This window comes from Periophthalmus magnuspinnatus, chromosome 3 (assembly GCF_009829125.3).
Source record: "Periophthalmus magnuspinnatus isolate fPerMag1 chromosome 3, fPerMag1.2.pri, whole genome shotgun sequence".
Taxonomy (NCBI): Eukaryota; Metazoa; Chordata; class Actinopteri; order Gobiiformes; family Gobiidae; genus Periophthalmus; species Periophthalmus magnuspinnatus.
The window spans coordinates 30,777,468-30,800,934 of record NC_047128.1 but is presented as its reverse complement, the minus strand read 5'-3'; the positions used below and the strand labels follow the sequence as shown (position 1 = coordinate 30,800,934).

The window sequence follows — 23,467 nt, the reverse complement described above, 5'->3', positions numbered from 1 at the left end:
CTCACATGGTAACAGGTGACTGTTACCTGATATGCTGTCTGAGGTTCATCCTATTCTTTTCTGTCCTGAAGAACATGATCCTATTGTTTAATAATGAAATGGAAGAGGATGGAATTTTGATTTTTGTCATAAATATGTACTATCGCCAAATGTATGTGTCAAAATGTTTGTTTATTTGATCAGGTTAATTACTAAACAAGGGGCATGTATGTAACCACATCAGATTGTGTATCGGTGTTTATATTCATCTGTTGTCCAGCACTCACTCACAAACACAGAGCACATTGACTCTAGTGGCCAAGCAGGTGAAGTGCCTCCACCATAGGCACAAGTTTGCACAGTGATGTTCATAATTTACATGGTTTCAAAAGTTGTTAATTCAAATGCAGGTGTATGCTTCCAGCTGAGTTTTCATTAGATTTGACTTAATAATGGTGCTGTGGTGTAACACTTTGAGAAAATTACATTGCAAATAACTTTTTATGGCTCAAATTCAAGATTTAGTGTTAATTCTAAACGGGATACTTACAAGTTAAGAACTAGATTTTCCTGGTATGACAAGATCAATAAACATACATATAATCTCAATAACAATAGAAGGCTACATCTTTCTTTTGCCTTTTTAGTTTTAGACCCATGCCATATTAACAGGCCATCTGTGTGCTCAAGTTCAGTAATTTAGCTAATCATTTGTCATAGGTGCCCATCATGAAGCAACATTACATTTAATAAAACAGATATAAATGTATCTTCTTGCAGGTATCAGTTATGTACAAGTTAATTTATGCTTTACCGTAATCACTCGCCCCTGCAACATTTTCTATTTCGAGAGTCCACACGCCCGTGGGGTCTTCATCCCAGGAGTGCGTGGTCATGAAAGCCCAGTCGTTGAAGCCCTCTGAAGAGTAGTCATGAGGTCTGCAACACCAAACATCATCAATCTCAATTATTTCGCATTGTTGTTCTTTAGTTGATTGGTTAGTGTAACAGCAGACAGTTATACCTTGGATGGAGGAGGGTGGAGCGGGTACCAGCGGGACTGATGAGGTGAATAGCAAGGTTTCCCCTTCTGTTGTAGGACAAAGTGAGCCGAGCCTGAACATGCTCGAGGGACTTTACATGAGCGTCTGAACCGAAGCATGCATCCACACTCTTGTTTATCGATAAATGACCTCCAATGTTCCTGTCAAGCAAACAGAATAAAGTAGTGTATGATGATGAGAGAGCAGATTATTGATGTCTGTGTTGGGGAATGAGCCATGCCTGAAATGTCTGTGTAATCCCTCAGTCATCCAGGTCTGATCCATAGTAAAAGCCAAAGTTAAATCTGTCAACTGGACAAATCGTTGTAGGAGTGAAGACGTTTCACTGCTCAGCCGTTTTTTCAGTTCAAAAACGTTGAAAAGCAAAATGTCTTCACTCCTACAACATTTTGTCCAGTTGACAGATTTGACTTTGCCTTTTACCATGCCTGAAATCATTAGTGAATTCATAAGCACAGAATAAAACAACACAGGTTTCAGACAACTGTGGAGTGACATTTTGCCATTCTCCTGTATCCAAAAAGGTAAAGGGACTAGAGTCTGCAGCCCTGAAGGATTAGTGCCAAACCTGGAGCACACTTGTCCTCCACAAACAAAAAGCGCCCATCTATTTTCTACACCCCATTTCAAATAGGCTTAGGAGATTACATACAACCACAACAATTCAGAGTTGGAGGAAAGCGAGGGGTTTAGCGACAGTGAGGCGCCCAAATTATAGACAAGACTTAATATCATCGTTGTGCCGTCTCTCCGGGTAGAAATAAATATTTCATGATCCATTTAAAAAGTAAATTATCTAGTTGTCCTTCTCTGTAAACAAAAGCCCAATTTAGACTGAGCATGTTAGTACAAACACACATTATGATGAAAATGAGTGGAAATGCTTCTCCATTTGCATGTTTAGATTTATAATAGGAGCCCATATTCATGTGTTTCAGCTTCTTGTAGTAGGGAACATTTTGGGGACTTTTCACCATTAAAAATATAGTAAAATGTTAATTGCTATGGCAAGGGTCCTAATACATCCCCATTCTGAAACCCATGGATAGAAGGTGAAAATGGAATTGGGCACACGATGCCTCAAAGAATGATTTATCAATGCCAATGAATCACCAAAGCACTGAGAAAGACAAAACTGTAGGAGTGATTTAGAAAGACTAAAATTAGCATAGTAGCTAAGGTGTGTCTATTATTTGCTTGTGTTTCACTTTATAATTGTCAACTTTTTTAAAACAATGAAGACAAAAGTGTTAAAAGAGATGGACAATGTGGGGAATAACAGGAAAGGGAGGAGGGCATTCAACAAAGAAAGCAGTAGTTCATTCTGTGTGTCCTTGTACAATAGCAGCCCATTCTGTGTATCCATTATGCAACAATGGATTGTAGACAAATATAAACATATAATTGTCTATGAATAAGACAGAAAACCCTCAATGCCATATAGGAAATGAAGTTCAATATGTAACAAAATAATAGTACTGTAGTAAGGAAGTAAAAGGCATGAATAAAAACTGAATAAAAAAATCTGGTTTTACTTTTAGTTTCTTGATCATATTCTTAACTGTGACTTCATAATAATCAATTCCTTGTTTTAGTACCACACGATTTTAGTGGAATTATTATTTTGTAAATGCTTTCTAAAATGTCCAAGTGAAAACAAAATGTAAACCTTTGACAGTCAGACATTTGTTAAGTGAATATGCCAACTGTGATTTGCAGTTGAAAGAAGAGCTGCTTATTTATTTCTCGTCACACTGGATAAGTGAGTTGGCTAAAGACCTAAAATGTAAATTGAATAACCTGCCTGACTGCTACTCCCAGAGGTCTGAACCATCTGCTCTGAGCATCTCTGCGCTGGGCTGAAAGAGACACGGGCTCCAAGAGGGAAGTGACAGACTGCATAATGAAGAGGAGATGTCAAACTCCTTTCAGCTCAAAACTCAAAAATAAAAGTGACAGGGGGAAATATAGAGCCTTGAATTGACAAACTGTTATTTCTCTGTTTATAACAATCATTCTTCCTAAATTGAAAATGCTATGCACATGTACAATATCTACTGCCAAAGAAAGATGGGGACCATACATCACTGCAGTGGAGCATGACAAGTCGCGCACAAGAATCAGACTGCAGCTGTACAAGACAATCAGAGGGAAAGAGATGGAACTTCTCTTTGAGATGTTGATTTATTCAAAAAAGAGACCAAATGTTTTTTGGCAGAATAGCACAAATGATAGTGGGTAAAAAAAAAATCAAAAAAGAAAACTGATTTTACTTAAATTAAAGTCGGGAGGAAGTTGAGATGTACCAAATGATTTTGTGAGAGCGGAGTTGAATTTCCTAATATTCTCATTCAGGGTGGACCACCAATTCACAGCCAATCACGTCTCATCATGAAGCATCATAGCAAAGTGATGCGGAGTGTACATACTGGACTGATTTTGTCACAATATTACTTTCACAATATGCTTTTCAAAGATTTTATCTTCATGGGTGATTAACAGATGCATTGGTTCAGAATAAGAAGCATTAATTTTACAATGGACTTTTCCTTCTTTAATTCATTCTGCACACTAACCTGGGTTCTGCAAGGACGGTGAACACACATTTCCTCTGAGGCCCCACATTAGTCCATGTCTTTGCCATCGCTACGATGGCCCCGGCATTCAACAGACCATATCCATACGAATGACTGACTGCAGGAAACAGGGAAAGAGCCACAGTGAAATTCAAATATTCCTTTCAACAGAACCAGAAAGGGCTACAACTCATCTGCTACCAACAAAAATTCACTAGTGCAATGAAAAAGTATCCATATTTACTCATTTCAGTTAATTTCAACCATGATTATTTGAAACGTAAGGCATATTATATTACATCTTTATCATCAAAACCTTTTCTAATAACAATCTGTATGACAGGTGCATGACACATACAGATTTCCCTTTGATATAAACAACTCCTACAGAGATGACTTGTACCTTTACGACCGACTCCATTGCTTCTCCAGTCGCTGGCGAGCAGGTGCGCCGGCTGAGAAGTTTGCACGACCAGATGTTGCATGTCCCTCCAGGTCAGGTTTTTACTAGAGCAGAGCAAACAAGTCAAAAACCTTGACGCACTTTCTGAAGTGGCGTCAACACAAGTTTTATCGTTCACAAGATCAAATGCAAACCTCACAATAACTGTGTGCGCACTACAACTGCTCAAATAGAGAATACAGTCACATACTACAGTCAGTCAGTGTTTGAAGTAAGGTCAAGTGATTATCCAGTCCGCTCTAATGCACATAACTGGGATGAAAGTTACAGTAGGTCAGCGGAAGTTTTTATTTCAAAAGGACATCTGTTTAATCTCTTATCTAATCTAAGCCCATCATTCATCAGATAGATTTTGGATAAAAAAATATATCAACACCAAATCTGTTAATTGCGATGCCTCTACAGCAGCTCGCTGTGTTTGACTAATTACTTGGTCCCAAACAGTTGGGATGTCCCTACATTAGTGCTGCATGGCTGGATAAGAGTGATTAGAGCCCACATCAAATTGAGTTGTTTATAAATGAATAGCAGAAAAGTGCCGGTGGGGTTAAGAAGTTATTTGTAAAACTGAATTAATCAATGGGTAAATAAATTAGCACTAACAGTTATAAAAGGAAACAAGGATTAAAAAAATCAGACTTCAAAAAGATTTGTTGATAAAAGGCAGATTACACACGATGAAATGGTCTGTGTTTGTGGACGTTTAAGCTTTTGTCTCCCTTTGAAATGGCTATTCATTCGTAGTGTATTGGGAATAACAGGTAACAAAGAACAATACTAACAACATTAATATATTTGAAACTGAGTCCTGACAGAAAGAGCAGTGATAAGGACCTACTTAGCCTCTAGTGCTAGAGCGATGATCCCAGCAGCAAGTGGGGCAGAGGCGGAGGTCCCTGTGTGGGTGTCTGTGCACTTGGATTTGAGGTCTGTAGTTACCTAAAAAAGATTTTTAGATGAAATGTCTCCTCGTCATTAAAACTAGAAATGCACATGATGATTTTTAGGTGTCACTGACTTAACTACAAATGTGAAAAAATAAAAGGAACAACAGTCAGACCAACAAACCTTCTCTCTTAACACCAAACATAAGCACTTGGCATTGTAAACGCTTCAGAACAGGCACATTAACGTCCTAGAGTATGCATATTGACTTCTCTTACGGCGCTGGCTTTAATACTTAAGTTGGCTCAAATATACATTAAGGGCTGCTAATATCTCACTCTCTAAATTATACGAGGAAGGTAATAAAATCCTTCGCAGACATTAATATACGTTCCGGTACATAACCCCCGGGGTCCCACCCACACTCCACCATTCAATCTCCTCATTCAGTGGCCCATGAGTGACAGTACAATTAAATGAGTACAGCACTAGAGCATTATGGGAGTGCCTACATGTCAGGGAGATGTCATAAGCTGTCTGTCCACTCAGTCGACTGCTGGCCGAAATGGTGCAGATTGGAAAAGTGTGAGTATTGCTCTAATATGACTTATTGTATCTGTGACAGGAATGCTAAGTAGCAACAGATGAGGTTTGAGCATTCACTGTAATTTTCAATGACCCACGGCTGACAAATGGAGAAAAGGAAGAGTAAAGAATAATAATAAGAATGCTGGTGAGTAAGTGCAGCAAATATATTTTTATATTGTCAACCCAATTTACGGCATAAAACATTAGTAATTGCAATGTCATGATAAGATAAACACATAATGAAGTAAAATACAATAGTAAACTAATCGCACCAAACATAAATGAGTTTACTTAGGTAATTTTACATAAGCATTACTGTGTGTATACATTATTAGATAGTAATTCATTTGAGCTGTTCGTAGAAAAAAGTAAAACAATTCTATACAAAATTGAAAATACCATACAATGCTCAGAAGTAAAAGTAGCTATGAGAGTTTACCCCCTTGCCCCCCCTACAAAGATAATATATTTTACTGTAGAAAGTATTTGTGGGTTTACAGACAGAATATAAGTAGTGTACATTGGAAGCCAACTGTTTCTCTTGTTTTGTGCGGTATTGAAATGGTAGGAAACGTGCACTCACTATTTGTTTCTCGTTGAGGTTTCCCGAACTGTAGGTGGTAGCAAGTGTGGAGGAGCAGGCCTCGCTGTACCAGGGCACATTGCCGTTTTGAGTGGAGCTACTGATGGACAGGGTGTAGATGCTGTTCGTGTAGCCATCACAGTTACAGCTGTCCTTCTCCCGGCCACCATTTCCAGAGGCCCACACAAATATAGAGCCCAATCCTCCGCGGCCCTGGGGAACAGCCAGTACATTTAGACAAGCTCAAATAGTGGCAGAACTGTTTTAATACAAGCCCAGATTTGAAGCAGTGAAATAATAGTTTGGTTTCTCACTGAGGCTCATTATAAAAAAAAAAAATGTTATTGATGTAGTTTAGCTTCCTGTTTTGAGGACTCTTGACCATACAAAATATGTATATAATATTTTGAATTGTTTATTTTAAGAATAAGACTTTATGAGACAAGATCTCAAAAGTAAAAATTGCCACAAGATTGTGCACATATGGCAAAAATTATCAAGTGAGATTTCTTTCCAGTTTTACATTTGTAAAAAGGTAAAAGCGCTGATCGTTCCAGAAGCAGTGCTACAATAACAACAATTACATAAAAAAGCATAATAAAAAATGAGAGGCCAAAATTATCAATAGGATGGCACATTTTGTCATGTGTCTTGTTCTCAGACACAAGATTGTGTCTTATATTGTGGGTATTGTGTCTTGTCCCATACCTAGTTAATTTCTAAGGCAATGGACGGTGCCAACTTTTTGTCATTCTGAAACCCATGGATAGGAGAGCACATTTAATTCAGTTCTCGCCCATATATCGCGGAGAACAGGGTGGTCGCTGTGAATTAGAAAGAACTAAATAGTGGGTGACAGCAATGACAACAGCTCATTGTAATAAATCAGCCAACCTTTCAGACTTTGAAGTACAATCATTTTCAACTACGAGCTGCTTTATATTGTATTGAGCCTCTCTGTATTGATCAAATCCGGCTATGCACCACCCACACCACCATCTGACACCGTTGTCACTGTGGCAATTATCTTCCAAGTCAGTCTGGGAGCTTCCAATCAACTTTATGGCACATGCCTTGAATGCGGTTACTCTGTAACAGGGTCTATGTTAGTCCTTTTGCCAGGCCTGTGAACAAGATGCCTATTAATCAGCCAACTACCCGACACAATCCCAATGAGCAGAATACATTATGGTAAGTGCAGCTGTCAAGAGCAAAAGTTACTGACTAACGGCATGGCTTTATTGGTAAATATTCATGTTGTTAGAAGAGCTCGTTCAATAAACATTTATTCATTTTTTCAGTAACAGTACTTAATGGGCTATCAAAATTGCTCTTCACTAAAGATTCACTTAATATGCTATTCACTAAAAGGCCTTTAATAATAATAACATTACTTTCTGTGGTGAAATAAATGTATCAACTTCAGTGATGGACCAAGGACAAAACAAACAGACAGAAGCACTTTGTTTAGTAAAGATGCAGTGCCCAGGTTGACTGACTACACCTTTCCACAAGTTCATAGAATGTGTTAAAAATGTGAACTTTTAACAGAATTCTTAATCATATCTAAATGTATAGAAAACACGCTATTTCTATGCTAGCTTTAAGTTATTATTTTTAGCTGAGATGGTAGGAAGTTGTGCTTATTCTCCACTAAATTCACAATTGCCTTTGTACCAGCTAGCCCATGTCCCCTCATGCTTGACTAGTCTAATAGCAAAGCTAACCACTGGATGAGCCACATAAAACGCAGGGGATGATTGTATTTTGCGCACACGTACCTCTTTAACTCCATGCAGGAAAGCTTCTTTGGCCATTTTGGCAGGACCATCCACGGTTTTGCCATCATCCTCTGGACCCCAGCTGGCACTGTAGATGTCAATGTGCTGTGGGTTTAGGCTGAGAGACTGGGCTTCAACCATGTCGGTCACCTCCCCGTCCAACATGCGCACACCTGGTACCCGTTAGAAAAAGAACATTAGTAGGGGATGTGGCACCACTGAAATTGAATAACTTTATACGCTGAGGAGCAAAAAAACATGAAACCACAAGTAGTTGAGGTGTAACATAATCACCACCTGGTATATTGTACATAATAAAAGAAGCATCCTTTTATTTCACCTGCAAAAGCTTTGGAACAACCCTTGGCCCTGGCCTAATTTGACTTTGGGGACAAAATGTTCACTTGCTTCCTAAAATATCCCACTAATTAACATATCAAGGACAAAGATATTCTGTGCACTCTGCATCACCTATCAATAGAGTTTAAATCCCAACTGGTGTATATACATTTTAGCAGAAGAATAAATTGCATATATGTCAGAAAAAGGCAGAACAATACTGAACATGTTTACAGTGCACGACATGTTGGTTTAGAACAGTTTTGAAGCATACAGATTACTTGACACTAATCTGTCTCAGCATCGCATCTTCAAGTGTGGAACAAAATATTCTCTTTGATGCAATGCCTCTTGCTGTATTCTGGTGAAGTAAGCAAGCATCAGAGCTTTGAAGTTAACGTCAACACGCCACCGTGCAGCTAATGTTGCCATGGTTGCATGCACTTCTACCGGAAAGTCATGAGATTTTGAGAGCGTCTACCATTTATCTGAGGTGTCTGGCAGCAGGGTGCATCTATGATAAAAAACAAAATAAACAATGGTGGTGGTGTGGAAAACAAAATGCAGCTCAGTGGAAGAACTATTGTAGTGGTTGTTGGTTCAATCCCTCCTCTGACCCGGTAATACAGTTCAACTTTGTCTCCAGTGCATGAGGTGCTTGTACTGTGTGTTAGTGAGCAGAACAAATCAATAGAAAAAGGATCTAGGATGCAATCCAGAGAGTAAACACACATGTCTCATATATACTTCTTTAACAGGCTCTTATCTGACCAAATACTGTAACACTGACAAAAGGCAGCAGAGTGATTACTCTGATAAAACACTGCCATTTTAAGCTTTACATGTGATTCAAACTAACAGCTGCACCACTTTTGTTACCACCTATTGTACCACAGTAGTTTAAAGAACACAAAAGACCATTCATACACTGACCTACTGTAGTATAAATAAAAGGGGAAAACACTGGGGGCTAAAAATGCTGCAGAAGCCTAAGACCACCATAGCATCAATATGAGCCCTGATCATGGAGTCAGCAAAACACATAACCAGCATTGCCACCAGAAGCACAGCTTTATGTACATCATTGTTTTTTACTTGTTCATGCGTGAACAAATGATTAATAACTATAAACTACAGTAACGTTTGCTTTATAACACAACTAAAGAATGAAAAATAATAGGGCAAGCAAGAGGAGGGGGCACTACAAAGACTACTTTTGCTTCAGAGGCAAAGACAGCCCAACAGGGCACAAACCCCATTTGGAACCACATTAATATTTCACAACATTTTGCTTCTGTCACTTGTGCTACATCTGTTCATAAATCAGCACAGTCCTCTTTATGAACTAGCTTTGTTGTGTTTGCATTTTATGACAAACAACATTATAGTCGACTAAATTTTTTATTGGATTGTTGTAATCTTTATTTCATAAGGGTGACATGGTTAATTGAATAAAGATCTTTTTGGCACTCAAAGTAAAAACACTGGTGGTGAGTGACACATTGCATAATGATATCAAAAGGATTTCATACATAGAAAAACTGCTTATGGGACACATAAGGACAACAGGGAGGTGTGGATACTTAACTTTGCATTTCTTACATAGAAATATGTATAATATTGTACATAGGTTTATCACATATTAGCATAAAAAAGTTGTAATTTATTTTGGTTCTACTGAAAAAAAAACATTGTTTTTTACATCACTCTCAGCCATGCGGGAAAAGTGCAGCTCCCACAAAAGGTCTGAAAACAACTCCAGCTTTGAGGTACAATGCAGTTTTGTATCAGCAGTCAAAACCACAGATCTGATTAACACACAGTGCAATCATTATTTTATATCCCTTATTTAAACATACCTCCAATCTTTGCATTGTAAGCCACACCAACTCCACAGATCTCGTTGTTGGCCACTGCTGCCACTTCACCTGCACAGCGCGTTCCATGTCTGCAGAGAAAGGGAAAATTAAGCTGGAGAAATAACTCAGTTTGAAAGATCAACATGATATTGATACAGCATTTTTACACTCTGCCCTCCCTGACCATGTCCTTGTATAGAGATGTGTATGACCATAATAAAATGGAGCTAGTGTGTTCTTGGGGTCAGTCTGCTGAAGGAGGCAAAACAAACTCGGCCGGACAGCTTCTTGGCTTTGATTCTGTTAAACAAATCTCAAGTCCCATTTGTCCAAAGAAAACAGCAAGTCAATGAGAGAAGACCACAGTATATCAACCCATGACCTGGTAAAATAAGTAACTCTAAAGCACCTTAACAAAGTCAAGAAAAGGGAAAAGATGCACACTACCACAGGGGAGTGAAATGGCTTTGTTTTCTGTTTTTTTTTTTCACAAAGGCTCTTTGATTAACTCCACCCTGGAAGTAAGATGTAGCTCTAGGCGCACCAAGCTGGAAATCATGAGGCAGGTTGATCATCGCATTCAAGTCAGGTGCATTGCTGTGGTCTGCCGGATGGATACCATTCAATGCACGACACAATCCCCTCTGGACCACAGCCTTTCCTACACAGAAATGCTAGATGTAACAGTCTGCATGGACAGTCTATTGGAAACATTTACAATAGCTTCCAGTAAGGAATTTTGGACAAGAAACCAAAATAAATAAATACCAGTAAAATACAATATTTATGCACATTGTTAAATCCATATTTATAACAATCAATCCTCTAGCTCATACATCAGAATTAGTTTTATTCTCATTAAATGTTTTATAACTCTACTTAAAGTTATAGCCATGGGAAAGTCAATACTGTCCTATCATTAAAGCATGGCTTTTGTGTATTCATATTGTTAAATGAGAGGATATCAGATGATCCCACACCAGTCATCTGGAGGATTTTCCACAGTGTTTTATCTCTACATTCCTTTAAGTGTTGGCTTCAGCCTAATGTCCCAAGTTTCCATGTTTTTGATTCAGGAGGCGATAAGGGTTCAGGTGTCTGAGATGGGATGCAGGGCGTGCACAGACAAACGCCTCAACAGCTCACCGCATCCATTTTCAAATCTCTACTTGACACATTCATTACAGTCACTAACATGGCAGACTGACTGAGGAATACAAATGTTGTGGCAGAGCTGAAAAATGCACTTATACACTGCACATAATCTGGTATTTGGTAGTGACACTTGTGAGTGATAAAAACATTCTCAGCTTTCATCCAGTGTTCAAAACACTAGTAAGACTGACTCATGAATTAAGATGTTGACCTAAATACTGACAGTCACTGGTTACTGCCTTATTCTTTTATTACTCATCAGCATTTTACATAAACGGATCAAAAATAACTAGTGGCCTAAAGGAGCCCCATTGGTCCAATAATAAGAAAAACATTTAAAGGATTTAAAAAATGACTTCTGGCCTGAATTTTTATTTTTATACTCACACATATGACCAGTCTATAGGCATCACATGCTCGTGTTCTGGCCTTAAGGCAAAGGGTCACAAGTTAAAACCAAAAGGCTACAAACAGTAAGGCGATTATTACCACGTGAACTTTTGCAGTGAAATAAATCAGTGATTGTTCAGAGAGCTGTTCACACAGAGTACTGTTCAATCAGTTGTTAACAAGTCACCCACAGAATAATGATTACAGCTGTAACATCTGCCTGAAACAAAGGCAGCTTCCTTCAGACAGAGGCGTAACATGGAGGCCTTGTTATAGCTCATTTTATGTTAAACAGATGCCTGCAATAAACAGATGATTTGTATGCAAATGCAATGGATTTGTCACAGGTTGTGACAGAGTCACTCCTTTATGTCTTTCCCAATTATCAGAAGTGTTTTCATGAGCATATTCATGCATAGGCATGGACACTTAAATATGATAAATGCTTCATCAGTCAAAACAAAACTAAAGGAAAGCAGACAGTAACTTATCACAGGTGTCATCCAAGATAGTAATATTACACAAACTGACAGATGGAGAGACTTCTGCGCCAATCATATACAGCGCTGGCACTCGGCACAAGTCCCAGTCATCATTTTTGTTAGAAATACCATACACAAAACATACACTAAATAACTCTGGGATCTTAGAGCACATAATGGAAATAACAAACGTTATGTGAAATAAAGAATAAATGGAGTATATTTTAGTTCAAACTGCTGCCAGGGAGAGCCCCACAGCGTTCTGGAGGCGCTGAGTCTAACTCCAGTTAAAGCAGCGAAGGCTGACTGCAGCGCTAAGGCCAGAAGCATGTTCAGTATTCATACCCACAGCTGGCAGAGCCATTATCACTGTGCTAAATCTAAACTGCCTCCTACTGGAAACTTTCAAAAGATATGCCATTGTCATCCACAGAGATTCAGGGAGCATCTGTAGACAGAGCAAAGATGGGAAAGTATTTAATTTCTCAACAGTTGTGTTTATCGAGTCCAATTCAGCACTGGATATGATGGCTATGTGAAAATAGGTTTAAATGCTTTCATACCAATTTCTTGGCATCCTCAAGTAGCAATGAATTGAGAAAGAAGAAGACAAAAAAAACTGATGCAAGGTCATATTTCGCAATGAAGTACGGGATGTGTAAATCCATAGCGTATTGAGAGGGCTACTGTTGCATTCAAGCATTTGGCAATGACATCCAGAAAGGTGTGGTGCCAGGGGTTGCCAGGCAATGCCATGTTGTATTTGGAAATGGTTCTTGTTGGATGTCTGTAGATCACATCTTACACAAACATGAAGGTGAATGAACACATTGCTACAGAGCCATCCTCGCTGCTGCTCGTTCCAGAGAAAAGAAAGACATCTTTATGGAGGGAACAGACTTTGGCTTTAAGGAGGGAACAGACACTCCAGTCTTGAGCCGATTCATGGCCGCCTACAGGTTGTTTACTCATGCATCTGTCCAGCCCACTGTAGCACGGGACACACACTCGTACTTTCCTCCACCACAGAGAGCTGGGAGGTGGAGATAAGAGCTGAGGTGAGCAAGGCCACTGAAAATGTACCACCAAAATCCTGCAGCTATTATTACCCAGTGTCTTCGCTGGGCATGGGGCCACCATGAAAAGACTTAGGAGTTTAAACATGCACAAATGGAGAATGTGAATTAAATTGAACACGGTAAATTACATACTTTCATAAAATACCCAGGTATCAGTATAAAATATTTAAAAAACTATGATTTTCTGTTGTATTTTTGCCCATAGGCTTAACTGGACAGTAAAGAGCAAAAATGGAGATGAAGATTAATTAGTTTCTGCACAGGACAAAACATATATGGATTACAACAAAAACATAACGAAGTAATATATATATTAAAGACTGGGAAGTTATGTAGAAAACCTTTGAAATAACACTATTAATCATGAGTGTGTGTCTCCAGAAACACTGGTATTTTAATGAGCAAGTAGAGCTCCTTTGTGATATGCCCCCACAGTTGGCAAACACAAACATATGTAGGTTGTCTCACATCAGTAAGACAATAAAATGTGGAGCTGTAAAAAAAAAAAAAAAAAAAAAAAAAAAAAAAAAGAGACATTAGATTCGAACATTATTTTACCTGTTGTCGTTGAGCTGCGTGTAACGAGGTTGTGGGTCTGGATCAGCATCATTCACATCATAACTGGCATCTGGATCCTGAAAAAACATTTTAAAACAAAACTAACATACCACATTATAAAACATGGACCTATAAATAATCAGCACCATAGGTACAAATTATGAACAATGAGAAGTCTTGTCAGCATAACAAAAACATAATTACACTTACATAGTTCTGCATTAAGTCAGGGTGGTTCTTCTCTATACCGTCATCCAGGATAGACACAACCACTCCTCGACCAGTGTAGCCCTGCTGCCACGCTCCTGTGGCATTCAGGTCACGACGGTTGCTATTGTGCTGCAAAGGGATGCAGATTGCACATAACTTAACGAACATGATTATAATTATGACTCTTGAGTTATGAACACGTCCTGTTATCTTTCGACAAAGTCTTAAGTCTGAGAGTCTCTACAGTAATTAGTTTGTGCTCTTCAAAGGAAATAAAGCAAGGAATCAAAAAAATCATTGTCCATTTGAACATACTAAAATGTCTCAAAAATGCGCTGAAAGGTATTTATCAGTGTATTAAAATCTTCATGTCAACACCAGATGTGGGCTATAAGCATGTGTCCATCACAAACACCCACCCCACCCTGCGGTCAGTCAGGTTCACTCTTAATGAGACACAGATACATTATAACGATGAGAAAACCTTCATTGGTGCAACTTTTCTATTAAAAAAATTCATGTTACAGAGGATAGTCAAAATTCTTGTGATTCAGCCACTAACGGAAAACAGATGTTATTATTAAACTTTAATTAACATTTATAAGGTCAGTTGAGTTAAAAATTAAAAAAATCTTTGATCTTGGAAACAGCCATACCCTTTGCGTAAAATACAGATACTGCAATTTTCAGTGATCATATATTATGCCTTTTTGAAATACCACGGCATTTCATAATGATAATATGTAAAGGGAATGTATTCTTTTGGGGTGTTGGTCAGTACAAAGAAAACACTGATTAGAGATAAGTTGCATTTATGGTAACAGAACAGTTTACCCTTTCTCCCCGTTAAGTGGATATTATTTATTATAAAAGGATGTGAGCTTAAAAAGTCTATTTGACATAAAGGAGGTTTAGGTTGAACCATATCTCTGAAGTCTTCTCATTACATTGGCATGCACTGTGTCTGCTTTTATCTATGGGCTTTTGATGCCACTAACGACTCTGAGCCACCAGGGGAAAGGAAGCTGCCATTCTGAACAGCCAGTGATGCAAGTCTGTTTTGCATCAGCGTGATCTCCTCCCGCCTCAAGCACCCTCTCGGTAATTGAAGGAAGCGAGTGGAGAAACTGGAACAATCTCAGGGGTTGTTACTGCTACTCTTAACAGGCCGTGTGTATCAGTGGATTTCCTTTAAGTCAAACGTGGTATCAATCATCTGAAAACGAGAGCACTTCAAGCACTCCTCCTAAACTTTCACAGTTTGTTACTGTGCCACTACCTAGCAAGTAAAGTTTTCACTCATGAATTGCCTGTGTTTTGACTTGAAAGACTGTTCATCAATCTCTTTATTGTTGTATCAATGCACTTTTCAGGAATTGTGTTAACAGTATAAGCAAGTACAGGTTAACACACAAAGCCTTCCTTGAGTTCAGATCTCCTCAGGCTCAAAGGACATTTACAAGACTGTACTGAATTATTCTGATTTCTGTTCACAGCCCTGGACAGGGTCATGACTTACCAAATACCACTGGTCAACAAACTTTGGGTCCGTAGGGTCTGTGTAGAGGTCTCTTTTTCTCCTGCGTTTGACTACTTGTTGCTCTGCCCAAGACACCTGCAAAAAGATCAAACAAATAGATTAGGGTTGTTGAGATGACAAATTACATATCTCAAAATGATAGAAATATGTCACAAAACACTATTGCCATTAGGGATGGGACAAGATCTCGCAAGATAAAACTGGCACTTTTGTCCATGTGTTTATATTTGGATTGGACAAAAAGAGGTTAAATGCTGGTTAGTTACACCTCTTGACAAGCTGTAGTTTCAAAAAGCAATGTTACGTCAGAAGTGGTTAGAGCAGTGGTCCCTCATCCCAAAGGTCCAAGGATTGATTCCGGCTTGGACCAAGTTCTATCCAAAGACTTGCATCTTTACTGAGGCATTTAAATATTTAAACCTTTATGACATTTTGCATATTATTCCACTCCTGTTCTTGTCTGGGATCCAAAATACACACTTCTACAATGCTTTATGAAGATGTGAGCCTGATCACCGGGGAATCTCTCCGTTTTCAAATGAGTGACTTTCCCAAATCAGGGGCACGCAATGTCTGCCATATTGGGAAAAAATGAAAGGAAAAAAATATCACGGGGGGCTAAAAAAACACTGCAGATTTCTGCAGAATCAGTGAGCAAAGAAAAATGAAAAATTGGATCGGACTGCAAGATCACGTTTGACCAGCGGAACAGAGGGCATGGGGGCGCTTTTCTGGTTCTTGATGAGCAGAAATCTGTGGCCATTGTCATAATAGTGAAACTTACAAGAGATAACCATGAGCTGGCTATTGAGGTCAGCATGTTAAATGAATTAAAAGAGATCCAGTGTCTCAGTGGGACCATAGTGGCCCAGGTGAGATTAGAGGCGCAGTGGGGCCTCTCACTAATGAGAGCACAAGATGAATAACAGAGCAGCTTGAGACCAATTAAATTTCTGCATTAGACTATAATGGGACGCACTAGAATCTATTATGCCTGCACCTGTATGATGTAACGTGTACATAAAAGTGAAACAACGCAAGATTCAAGTCTGAGGAGTCTTCTCTACTGAAGAGTGAGGATGAATGCAGGGAATATAAAGGTGGAAAAATAAGCCTGTCTCTCTGCAGTCTTCACAGCTCCGTCTTGCTATAGCACAAAAAACGCCAGGGTGGATGAGAAAGGAAAAATATGTCAGAAAAGAGAAGACAGAAAACTGCCTACTGCAAGGACAGGGCGCCTGATGTGAAGGACAAGCCAAACGCAGTGCACCTTTTCTCTCGTGGATCACAAGGGACACTCAACAAAAAGGAAAGTGTGAGGTTGGATTAGTTAGTAGCTACAGAAATCCAATAAGCCCCAACTGTTACAATGCATTTGGCTTGTCTTTTCACTGACACAATTTGTTATGGGTACAACTGATGGAATACGCTTGTCTTGTGCAGTTCGGATTAATTATTTTTTCCTGGCGGCATGAGACCGGGGTGACTAAACCACACATTGCCATAACATTTTGAAACCGTCAGTAATTGTAATCATCATTGTAATATTCTTATTAAATCGTGATTACTGCGGTCATGATAATCGTGACCCAGAATTTCAGTATCGCCATTCATCACTTGCCTATTCCAGGGTTAATCAAATTTGTCCTTTTCTAACAATCCAGTGCAAATTTTAGTTCGGCAAAGATTTTATTTTCTGCCGTACTACCTGGTGTGAAAAGTTTGAAAATCACTGATCAAAGTCAAACATATAATGCCAACATCCTTAATGGGAGACATAGGTCAGTGCTTGTGTTACATCTCTGGGAATTCACCCGGGCTAACTAGGTGACAGCTTTCGCACAATGAAAAATCTACACCTTAGGAGCGAAACCTCGAAGGCCGTGAGCACAGCGAGCAGATGTCAAACAGCTATCACCGCTAGCGACATGTGATGAATCGTCTCTGGTCTTCCGTTACTGTTGCCAAGACTGCACTGAACACATGGTCAGTCGTCAGCGATGCTCTGTAGTTTTGCGAGTGGAAAAGAATATGTTAGCTGTCTCTTCCTGCACTGAGATCATGGTTTAAATTAGGCAAAAATAAACACATTTCCATTCAGAGAAGCTCTAGTTTTGTTTTTGTTTTTTTTTAGAAATAAGCTGCCTTCTGGTGTCCAGTGTTATGCATATTAATTTAGTGTTTATTTTTAAGGCTGAATATTTAGAAAGATTTACAGTAAATTTCTTCTCTGGACTGGATACACAAGGTCATATAACCTTGAGACATAAATTAAACACACTTATATAATACAGCAATTATTCTTGTAATATTTAAAAACAGCAGTTGGTTAGTATTTGATGTTTTTGTAAGATCTCACAGCCCTACGCTGCTTTTGTCGATGGCCTATGAGTCTCTTCACACTCTGCCTCTCTGTGTCTTATCAGCTTAATAGAATATTCCATTTCTCGTTTAAGCCATTGTCAGCTAGGTTATGTTTTAATTATAAAGTTCAAAACACTTCAGCCCAAAATGAAATCACTTTAAATGGTAATGCACCAGCCAATCGTACATCAGCGAGAGTATAGATGATCAATAACTTCTTTTTATTAGTGGAGAGTTGTGAGCAGAGAGACACATAAAACCAGTCTCCCTTGACATTATTACCACATCTAATTAGTCAGAGGCAGAACTGGGGAATTGACAGGACAGTTGAGCAGGAGATGTAGTGTGCTCTTCTTTCAGTCAGACTTTGATATTTGCTTTCTGATTAAACAAAATGGCAGTATTGACTAAAAAGCTCTTCTATAGTCTGAGTGACAAGGACTTAGTTGTATGCAGGCCCAGGGTTGGACTTCATTATTTTGCCTCATGTGATTTGCAGACAGATAGAAACAAACCAGCCCATTTTCCGTGGCTGCCCCTGGGACTCACAATCTTCCATTTGCCAATCTCTTCTCTATTCATGTGAATCTTCCATTTATGAGTTAAATCTGTAACCATGAAGTAAGACCCAAGTGAAATGTAATTTTCTACGATAAAAGGGGACAATAGAAAAGTAGAAAAATATTATTTTTATGTTTTTAAGAATTCAAGTCATAGAAGTAATCCAGTTGAGATCCAGATCAGTATTTTGAAATTCCTGTCCGTTGGAGGATTGCAACCATTAGAATATGTCAAAAATAAATATTTTTTATATAAATATAAAAAATGTACCTGCTTCTTTGAAACATTTGTTTCAGTTAAGTTCTTGAACATGTGATTATTAATGCAAGCTTTTTTTCCACATCTATTTAGTCTTTGTGAGTACATCTTATATCACATAAGTTGTTCTTTTTACCATACCAAGCAAGACCACTCCTCTGAGTTTTTGTCATTCAGGGAAAAGACCTTAAACACCAATCCAGACATGACACCAATTATTCTGACTTCAGTTCTTCACGGGCTCCAACACCAGTCAAGTCACAGTAGTTGCATCATGCGGTTACCATTTTATTTTACACGTTACAGAGTAAGTAAAACTAAACATTATGAATTCTTGTTTGGCCCCAGCAGTTCTGCTCTTTCTCTGGATTCAGTCAACAGAAACAGTATGTCATATTTGTGAGCCAAAGTCATTTTGTTCAGACCAAGTTGATTTCAGTATTTGGCAGTAAAAAGCATTTCCACTTCCCCGTTACTGTCTGAATGTAGCAGACTACTGAAATATTTTTAAAGCCTGAAAGTGAGCCCAGACAATGACAAACTCTGCAGTATTGTCATAAATAAAATCGGGTTTGAAAAAACATTTAACTGTGAATCCCTGATAATCTGATATAAACTTCTTCCATGGTCTCTACACAGTACACTGTTGAGCAAAGTATAACTTAAATCTAAATTACATTATGGTTTGCATACATTGAATTTCCTGATAGTGAATATGATCCTTCTAGGTGCCCATTCAGGTTCAATATTCTTCAAAAATATTGGCCCATTACAATACATGATCTACTGATATTCAGACTGTATTTGCTATGTCTATATTACTGCATATAATGGTTTATATATAACGCTAATGCTACTACATGAAATTGCTCATAGGATCAACAGCAAATGAAATCCAGTATTTTTTTCAATGTTGCATTTTAAATTAGTTCAGAACAAAATCACAGTTGCAACAAGATGAACAAGACAAAATACCAAAGACAAAGAAAATGCAAAGGTGCAGGAGTGGCGCGCAGAGATAGACCCAGCCTTTGAGACTTCAGTGCAGCCCATTAGCCTGGTTTTGTTAGCGGGATGGCCACTGATCTGGCTCTGGCCCAAGTCCCTTTGTTGGTAATTAGAGACTTTTCAAAGACAATTTACAGAGTCTTTTGTTCTCCTCCAACAGTTTAGGGCTGTGCCAATAGGATTACGAAATGCTCCTGTTGGATATAGTTTCCCAATGTTCATGTATAATTGCAGAATGATGTAATAGTGAATCAAATCAAACATTCATCTCTCGCTGAAGCAAAAACATTGATCACACCTTAAAAGGTTACAATATTGATAATGTTCATTAAAGGAGTAAAACAGGGAACACTACAAAATACGATATTGACAAAGTTATTTAACAAAACATGTACTACTTTAATACCCAAATAGCAAAGACGTGGGGTCGTTACACTCTACTTTTCCAGAGGTGCTGGGGGAGAAAAGGAATTCAACAACAGGAAATGGTGCTGCTGTGGTAAAGCGGAAATCCCCAAGAGGTGGTAGGCCATTTGTAGCACAAACATGGAGCAAAACAGAGGACTTTGAATACTGTGGTGATGCACACCTGAGGTGAGTGGCCAAACAGTGATCAGTGGCACTACAGTTTAAATAAAGTTAACCTGTACAACACAAAGCAGAGATGAACTGACCCTCTAACAAAGACATTGTTAGAGGGTCAATGCATTAAAATCACTATCCAGCTCTATATTTCTAAAAACTTACCAATCTCTTGTTGACACACGAAATATAAAGAAAATGTGTAAGAGACAGTAAGATACATTGCAGCGAATGAATAGCAGAGAAAGTTTCAATTATAGCTGTGCACTGTCATAATGAGTTGAAAGCAAACTCGCTTTGAGGATTTTAGAGGAGACTTTAGCAACCTGTACACAAAGGTTCAAAGACTTGAGTCAAACTTATAATTACAGTTTCACTCAGATTTTCACAGAGAAACATGTAGGATTTCTACAATGAATAGCTCCCACAGTCTTTTACAGCCTCATAACACCACAGTTTAATTATTATTTTCACACAGCCAGTCTCCATTACGTGGGGAACTTATGTGTTGAGACTAGTTTTAGGTGAAAAAGGGTTGTGAAAAGTGCCCATACACAGTCTTCCTACAGCTCACCACCGCTTTGTATTCCCACTGCTATGAATGTTAATTTCACACCGTTTCCCTCGTCCTTCCCAGTGGGGCTATGGGCAAAGACTCATTTTTAAACTACCTTAAAACTCCTTTGAAAATGACAAGGAAGGAGAAATGTGAAATTTCAATTTAGATCAGTCAGAAAAAAGGAAATAGTTTTTAGGCCCTTGGAGTATATGGTTTGAAGCAATATTACTGGAAGACACTTTGTGACCTTCAAATCTGAGGTAGCCGTTTAGACTAAGAACATAAAATGAGTTATATAGAAGCCTATTCTGTCCGTTGTATTTCAATTTTTATTTTTATTTTTTTATATCCCTGGCTAGTGCAAAACCAGGCTGATTGGAGAAAACATTTTCAATTCCCCCCACATAATTAAATTAATTTCTTTACACAAATAATATTTAATCTTACCATAGGATCTTTTTCCAAGCGCACTTGAGTCTCTCTGTGCTCCGATAGGGATCTCTTTACGACTCTGCGATGCCGGAAGTTATAATAATCTCCAAAGACCTGAAAGAAAAAATGAGAAGTTGTATTAAATCAACTGATGTTTGTTTAGATGCCAGAAGAGAAACAGGAAATCTATCCTGCCCCACTAACTTTGCGTCGCCGAACGTAGAGGAGGGCAATAGCAAAAAACTGAAATCTTTATATTTTTTGATTATCCTGATAACATTCAGATGATATTATAGCAATAAGAGAGGTGCTAAAATGTGTCTGTAAATGTTGTGATTGAGGTCCCAGCATTGGACAAAACGTAAATGGTCCATAAAAATCTAGAAAAATGTATCACTAGATTCACCACAAGTTTGCCTTTTTTATGAGACAATGCAGTGGATATTCTGTGCATTATTTTCAATTTTTCAACACGTCTCACCTCTAGACTGACATACGAGTTAGCCATATTACAGCTGACCTCAAATACTCATGCATCCACAACTCTTGGGAGACAGTCTTGTAAATAATAGATTTGGGTCTATAGTAAATATACTGTATTATTCAGGCTTGTGAGTCTCAAGCAGAGGTTACATTACAGATTCACAGAGAGTACTAGATGTATGAATGACATCTGAACTTGCAGTTGAGTAGAAGCTGGCCACATGACTTTGATTGATACAATTAACTCTGTTAGTGTTCACTTACAGTTTGAGTAAGTGTGTATTAGCGTCACAAACCAAACATCTGCAACTTGTTAAGTCATAAAGGGCACTTTTTTATAAATGCTAATTAGATTAATGATTTGGGAGTGACAAATCTTTTAAAATGAATGTACCTCTTTTTCGAGTGGTCAAAAAGAAATTGGAAAAATATGCAAAAAGACATACACAAAGGAGGAATCCCTATTCCAGACTTCAGGCTGACACTGGATCAAATCATTTTCTACACCGTATTAAGTGTTTTATAGCCAACTTATCCAATTACTTTTCTGTAAAAATGGTTTCTATAATTTTTTTTTTCTGAGTCTGCACTATTTGCAACTATGTCTACATCTAAAATGTACCTTATTTTAATAAATGCCCTCATTTTTATTTTATCAGTTTATATTTACTATTACTCATTGTTTTATGTTGCAAAATACCACTCAAACAAGTTCCTAGTTTGTGAATTCTGTTCACTGACAATAGCAATAAAACTTATTCTGATTCTAAATAAACAGCTGGACAATAGAGAATACAGAATAATGGAAAAATGAATAATAACGAAAAAATAAATGTTTGTATAGAGTCCACATATCGGAGACCACAGACCGAGTCTGCACTGCTACATGCACAGTAGCATTCTTCCACTAATGGAGGCCCGACTGGTCCCGTCAGCTGCTCCTATTTAATCAGAGTAAACAGGCAGATTCCCGCCCAGCTGACACAAAAGTTTGCCACTAACAAAGACAGCGGACAATACAGAGGCAGCACCAGAGAGAAAACATGCGTTACAGTGATGTAGCTGCTGTATGTATGTGAGGGAGGGCAAAAACAACCAAAAGGCATTAGCTAGGCTGATGGATCCTTTCTAAAGAATAGAAAACTAAAACCAGGTTATGGGTCCATTGTGACAGAAAAAAAATCCAGGAAGGTCGAACGATCAAAGACTTTAGTGGTGAATCTTTAAGGTCTTTCAATGGTGAACAAAGCACTAAGGGACAGTTTAGCCAATGGCACAATGAGTGTATGTGTGTACAAAAGTCAAATACCTGTGTTATTCACAACACTTATTCCCACAGTAATAAAAGTTCACCACCAGTGAGATGGACAAAATCATGTTCCCACAAACACAACTCACCCACAAAAACATTTAAACCACTCAGACGGCACAAACTTATGCACCCTCATTAACCAACTGCCTTAAACAGTCAACACTTATCCTCCATCAACCAATCAGGGCCAGGATCTTTCCTTTCAGCTACAGTGAAGTTTGTGTGAGATTTAACCATTCTCTACTGGAAAAAAGGGCAATGAATACTCGAATTTGAATGGAAAAATGCAGAAACACAGGCTGACCATGATTGATGTGATAAGTTGCACCTGATAACAGAATCAAATGCATCTTGGTGAAAGGGCACACATTAATCCA

At 38.4% G+C, this 23,467-nt stretch overlaps 1 protein-coding gene across 2 annotated transcripts in view; it reads right to left on the bottom strand.

Moving 5' to 3' along the window:
* Positions 1 to 23,467, bottom strand: part of furina (furin (paired basic amino acid cleaving enzyme) a) — a 49,865-nt gene that overhangs the window by 4,922 nt on the left and 21,476 nt on the right. For both annotated transcript variants that reach the window (XM_033986989.2, XM_033986997.2), the window contains exons 3-14: positions 21,311 to 21,409; positions 15,511 to 15,606; positions 13,992 to 14,120; positions 13,782 to 13,858; positions 10,118 to 10,206; positions 7,920 to 8,092; positions 6,139 to 6,351; positions 4,921 to 5,021; positions 4,023 to 4,126; positions 3,620 to 3,737; positions 1,004 to 1,183; positions 794 to 918 (exon numbers count right to left, since the gene is read on the bottom strand). In XM_033986989.2, coding sequence (XP_033842880.1) covers positions 794 to 918; positions 1,004 to 1,183; positions 3,620 to 3,737; positions 4,023 to 4,126; positions 4,921 to 5,021; positions 6,139 to 6,351; positions 7,920 to 8,092; positions 10,118 to 10,206; positions 13,782 to 13,858; positions 13,992 to 14,120; positions 15,511 to 15,606; positions 21,311 to 21,409 — 1,504 coding nt within the window. The remainder of the gene's footprint in view (positions 1 to 793; positions 919 to 1,003; positions 1,184 to 3,619; positions 3,738 to 4,022; positions 4,127 to 4,920; positions 5,022 to 6,138; positions 6,352 to 7,919; positions 8,093 to 10,117; positions 10,207 to 13,781; positions 13,859 to 13,991; positions 14,121 to 15,510; positions 15,607 to 21,310; positions 21,410 to 23,467) is intronic.